The 6,450-nt window shown below is 45.9% G+C and overlaps 1 protein-coding gene across 1 annotated transcript in view; it reads right to left on the reverse strand.

Moving 5' to 3' along the window:
* Nucleotides 1-6,450, reverse strand: part of ldb3a (LIM domain binding 3a) — a 102,691-nt gene that overhangs the window by 87,262 nt on the left and 8,979 nt on the right. Inside the window, exon 2 of the mRNA XM_063191265.1 lies at nucleotides 3,478-3,686. Coding sequence (XP_063047335.1) covers nucleotides 3,478-3,573 — 96 coding nt within the window. The 5' untranslated portion in view covers nucleotides 3,574-3,686. The remainder of the gene's footprint in view (nucleotides 1-3,477; nucleotides 3,687-6,450) is intronic.

The following is a 6,450-nucleotide window of genomic DNA, read 5'->3' on the forward strand; positions in this document are numbered from 1 at the left end:
AGAGGAAATTATTCAAATGTGTGACACTGTAACAAGCATGTCTCCATGATGTAAAGGGTCTTCCAATGGTGGAGGACGCCATAAAAGTCCTGTGACATCATGATGCCTGCCACCCCTACAACCCCTACCGCCACCATGACGAGACAGGGGGAGCCTGGCCAGGAAAAGAGGTGGCATTGTCCCTGACCACAAGGTATGCCTGGAGGGGTGACAGAATGCCACTCTATCACTGTTTGACAGAGCACACACACACACACACACACACACACACACACACACACACACACACACACACACACACACACACACACACACACACACACACACACACCGTCACTGTACAGGAACGCCCACTCTGGCTGTCACTGCCTCTTTTGAGTTGGACTATTTTCTCAACAGAAGGTTCCACTAATACCACCAGCATTGAGAGGTGAGCGAGTTGGAAGTGTCATGCATTAACATGGAAATACACACACACACGCACACGCACACATGCACACACGCACACACGCACGCACACTTGAACACGCACACCCACACACACACACACACACACACACACACACACACACACACACACACACACACACACACACACACACACACACACACACACACACACACACACACACACACAGACACACACACACACACTTTTAGGCGATACATCAATGTCAGCCCAGAGATAGGGGAGCCATATTTACTCCCATAGAGACCTTCCACAGGAGGTGTCAGCAAACACAACCCACTGTCCACATGCCACACTGCTAGAGAAGACTTCCATTCAGCATTACACCATAGCACCCATTTCATTACAAGCATAATGAATGACTCAGACACATGCACACGCGCACCCACGCACGCACGCACGCACACGGGCACACACAGACACGCACACACAGACACACACGCTGCTGCACTTTCAAACATTTCCTCCGCCTCTGCCATTGACTTTGCTTCCAGGAATCGAAGGCCATGTGTACCTACTGTGGTGTAGCTATCAGCACCGCTCTCGAAAAAGACATTCTCGTTATTCCACCGCGATAACAGACCAGGAAGTCCTCTTGGGTCACATTCAGCAGGCCAAATTAAGACAACCGAGGATGGCCATGTGATCCTTTTGTCATTGGGAGGCAAGCAAAACTATGTAATGTGAAAAGTTTAAGTCTGGCAATCGTACCATTGTCAAAGTTGTGGAACAAATGGTGGGCCTTCAAATCACTTCGAACATGACAGCCACTTTCTTCATTGTGCTTAGCCATTCCCATCATAAAAAAATGTAGTATGCAGGTACTTTACTTTGATTGGAGTATAGAATTTGTGTCCTAGGCTGTATTCCGTTTATGGTGTGGCGCTAGTCTAACTCGTCGAGCAAAAAAACTATTTTCTGGCGCTACGTGACCCGGTCTGTCTAGCTCCATAGGCTAATTGGAGGTGTTTGGTTAACATTTTTGTCTGTGATGGATTGAGAAGGGGGTGTGGGAGTCGGTCAACACATTTACACTCAATTATCATGTTAAGTAGTGACAGTAGTCAGTTATAGTCAGGTAATACACTGGTAATTACAACAGGTAAATGTTGACCAATTGGTAATACAACCAAGACACAATTTCCCAGCATTGAATGTTAAAGCATTAAAGGTGTATGCCACTATTATGGGGCTTAATACAGTTAAAATTGTTGGCCGGGGTTTATAAAGGTGGTAAAGTGTCTTATTTTTCATGTTAAGCGTCGTCTTGCTTTAAGACAAGTTAAAAGAGGGAGTATGTCGTTAAGCTAGTGAAAGTCAATGCATCACTGTAGCATGTAGAGGGAGTATGTCGCTAAGCTAGTGAAAGTCAATGCATCACTGTAGCATGTAGCATGCTACATGGATCCATTGACTTTCACTAGCTTAGCGACATGCTCCCTCTTTTAACTTGTCTTAAAGCAAGACAACGCTTAACATGAAAAATAAGACACTTTACCACCTTTTTAAACCCGGGCCAACCATTTCAACTGTATTAAGCCCCAAAATAGTGCCATACTCCTTTAAATGACAACCAGGTGTATCCAAATGGGCAAAAACTTACAGATACATTTCCCTTATTAGAGAGTACTAAAATAGTATTTCCATGAACGTGAGGATAACCAGAAGAAACCATTCTTCCAGGAAGTAAATAGCTTCATAGCTAATAGCATAATATTGCACTGACAGAACAGCCTTAGTAATATTAACCAAATGCCGTTTATAATCTCTCCACTTATAACTCCATGACAGTTCTTAACAGCTTAATAAAACTTGAGCGTTCAAGTAGATCTCAGGGAGAGAAGTCACTTGAAACGGAGTTGAGGTAAATGCTATGCTAATTCTGTACCGCAATGGAGTCCGCTAAGAATGTGGGCTACAGCATATATAAACTCTTCACAGCATGATACACAGGGCAACTTTTTGATTGACAATTCATTTTGTGATTGAATGGTTAAAAAAAGTGTTCTTCAACCCAAGTTGCAGTTAATCCAAGTTTTGACAAAAATCTTAGGTCACAGCATTTGATAGTGGGCTACTGTTGCTCACACACATTGCTCAAAAGGTTACCCTATGCATCATCACCCTATCTATCAAAATAATTTGTAAAGTTGTTCCGTTAAAAGTCACTTCTGATTTCTCTTTCCCATATCTCATGATTTATAAAGCTGTATCTCTCTGTAGTGGCCTATTACAGACACTACCACTTTCAACTTGTGGGCAATCGAAATCAATAACTTCTCAGAACTGCTTCAAGTGTAAAAAAAATCTAAAACGTCTAGTCCAAATATTTCAAAACTCGCATACACAGCTGCTGTGTGACATCACCACACAACACAATAATTATTCTGGGATAAAGTCCTCCTTTCTTCTCCTCACATAACTGCCAGTCCAATTCCAACCCATTCATTCCAATCTCAGACAGTCTGCCCAATTTTGTCATCAACATCTGGAAAAAGGAAAGAGTTCTGGTATTTAATCAATACCCACAAAAGCCCAGAGCCTTCTATGGTGACTCAGACCAGTTTAGTACACTAAGAGAAACTTCAAACTCCAGCCTTCCTCATCTGCACTCCTGAAGCGTACAGTCTGTACAGGAGCTTCATATACCTCTTAAAAGTTGTCATAATATAAGACGGCACCCGCATGATTGCACACCAGCCACACACACACACACACACACACACACACACACACACACACACACACACACACACACACACACACACACACACACACACACACACACACACACAGACACACACACACACACACACACACACACACACACACACACACACACAGCAACAACACCTTCAAAATCCGCAAGAAAAGGGGTAGGGGGTAACAAGGGCGTAAGGATTGAGGTGGGGGTGTAAGTAGGGTGTTGGGGTGGAGTAGGGGGTTGTTGGGGGGGGGGGGGGGGTGTCAGATGGGAGATTTGGGAGGGAGGGGGGTTGGTGTCTTACCCTGGAGATGGTCAGGGGCATGTTGAAATCCTTGCCCCCCTGCAGGCGGAAACCCCAGGGTGCAGCGCCATTGAGGGTGACGTTATAGGTGCTCATTTTCTCACCGAGAAATCTCTCACTGTTCTCTCTTCCGATGGACTTTGGCAGTTTCTTCCTCCAAACAGTTGGAACTATGGAGGTCAGGGAGAGTGAAAGGCACCAGGTAGCCTCTGCGAACGAGAGAAGAAACGTTTTAAAAGGGAAAAAAAACAAGAGCGGAGGAAGACAAGAAAGAGCCAGCAACAGGTTCCCCCCAACGCCACAAAGTAGAGCAGAAAAGGTAGAATATCCAAAGGTGAGAATCAAGTCAAAAGATCAACAAGTAATCAATGCATGTTCACACCCGAATTATTTTCGGCTAACCAAAATAAAGGAGAAAAAAGACAGCAGGACGGACAGAAGAGCAGAAGAGAAGAAGAGAGCAGAAGAGAGCCAAAAGAAGAGAGAGGTCTTGCCTGCTCAGACGAGCTGAAGTGACAAGCTAAGAATAGACTAACCCACGGCAGAAAGTGATAGTACAGAGGCATGATGGGAGTTTTGGAGGCGGTGGTGTGTGTGCGGGGGGCAGTGGTGGTAGTATGTGGGGAGGGAAGGGTGGGTGGAAGGTAGAGGTGGGAGAGGGGCGGCGTAGGTGGCCATAGAGAGGGAAGTAGGGGCATGGGGGGTGGGGGGTGCCATATATGGCGTGTAAGGGGACACTGAGAATGCAGGCCTTCCCATGATTCACAAGGGCTAATATAGCCCTCTCTCCCTCTCTCACACCCTCTCTCTCTCCCTCTCACCCGCTCTCTCTCTCTCTCTCTCTCTCTCTCTCTCTCTCTCTCTCTCTCTCTCTCTCTCTCTCTCTCTCTCCGTCTCTCTTACACCATCTCTCTCTCTCTCTCTCTCTCTCTCTCTCTCTCTCTCTCTCTCTCCCTTTCTCCCTGCACCCGGCGAGCCGGCCTGCTTGACTTTTCCAGACCACTCCACCGTGGCCTTCTCCTCCATGCCGGCTACCAGGACACTAATACGGATCCGCACCGGTAATGGTGACAGCGTCAGAGTTACCACGGAAACGACAAATAAACACCAACCCGGCAACCAAAAGTGTGAGGCTGCACTGGTCCATCATTCAATCATCAGCCTTGTGTCATTTTCATGACACTTAATTACTGGGACATTCATTAGTAGGAAATACAAACATAATCTGTTCTGACCCATATTTTTCCACATTATAGTGGTCGTCAAACATCCAAACAACACCCAAACAACGTCCAAACAACGTCCAAACAATGTCTAACAACCTCTCATAAACTGCTAGAAAAATCATTTTGTACAGTATACATTTTTTAAATTTCAGAAGCAAAAACCGCCCGAACAATTTTGGCTTAAACTGGCGCCCTCACAAAAGCCATTTTCGTATTGTATCCTGCTTGACTTGACCCGCTGTCTACATTGAAGATAGACCAATCGGGTGCCCCCTCTAAACTGTGAGCCAATCCCTTAGAACAGCGTTTCCCAACCAGGGGTACGTGTACCACTAGGGGTACGCGAGCACACTGCAGGGGGTACTTGGAACATTTTTAATTTTAACAAATACATGGAGCATAGTCACACAGCAATAGAAAAAGTGATGTAAAACAGGAGTTAGGGGGTACTCATTGCAAAACGAAGAGGCTCAGGGGGTACATGACACAAAAAAGGTTGGGAAACACTGCCTTAGAAAACAGAAAATGCCTTGTATGCCAGATTACCAGTCCATCCCGGAGTATGGTGATACCATACCACTAGTGTAGTAATGACATATGTGAGAGTACTTCTACTTCTACTTGATACAACCCTGAGAGGAGGGATGGACAGGCAGACGGACCCCCTCAGCTGACATGTAGTGTAACACAAATAGCAAATAGTGTGGTGACTCCACAAACTACAGCACTACTGCTACTGCTCAGTCAAAAAAAATGCAGTATTAATTCAACACTTAGTGTACTTGTTCCAAGAGTACTCTCTAGGTGTGGAATTTATAGCTCTGTATTTCTTACTGCTGCTGCCGTCTGCCTTCTGCCTTTTCAGTGCAACACCTGCCGACGTGAATCACCATCTACCTCACTGTCTCCGGCAGCTCTGGCATCAAAGCCACAACCTAGTGTGTGTGTGTGTGTGTGTGTGTGTGTGTGTGTGTGTGTGTGTGTGTGTGTGTGTGTGTGTGTGTGTGTGTGTGTGTGGGAGCCACGTCATACGGTAGACGTGGGTCTCCATGGTTTTATGAAAAAAAGCATTGCACGTGATTGGGGAAACATTTGGGATAGTGAGACATTTTTAATAAGCTGCTACTTAAAGGCCAACTTCCGATAAAACTCAGTTTTACTCACTCCTTTCGAAGATCGGACGGTCACCCCAAGTTAAACTCAGTTGCAAGGCTCTCATAGCGGTGCGTCAACTCTCCTGGCTGTGTTTCCCGGTGTTTCCCAATTTACATAAATAATGCAGAGAAACGAGCGAATCACGAAAGCCTTTCTGTGTTTCGTCACGTCGAAAGAAGGCGTTGCCCACAAAGGTTTATATCGACCCATTTATCTAAAAACATGTCAAGTAATTTTTTTCTGCTTGTTTTCAAAACAAGCAACGTCTGGTGGCCCGAAACATAGCTTAGCTTAGCTATCAGCTGGTTGCTACTCTCAGGTACACACACAGCACAAAGCCTCATACATAAAGCCAGCTCACTCTGGTTGCTCCGTGCCTGCAGCTCGCCTAGGGGTCGCTGTCGAAAGAGCACAGCCCTGAATGGAGCCTGCACGCCTCCATTGGCGCCCCTATAGTGCAGTACCACCCGGGGAAGTGGCGACTCTGTTTCCCATTACATTCTCTCCAAGAACTGGAGGACTGAGCCAATCAGAGACGCGTTTCTTCGAGAGCAGGAGGAGTGAGCCAATCAGAGACGCATTTCCACGAGAA

Source organism: Engraulis encrasicolus, chromosome 24 (assembly GCF_034702125.1).
Source record: "Engraulis encrasicolus isolate BLACKSEA-1 chromosome 24, IST_EnEncr_1.0, whole genome shotgun sequence".
Taxonomy (NCBI): domain Eukaryota; kingdom Metazoa; phylum Chordata; class Actinopteri; order Clupeiformes; family Engraulidae; genus Engraulis; species Engraulis encrasicolus.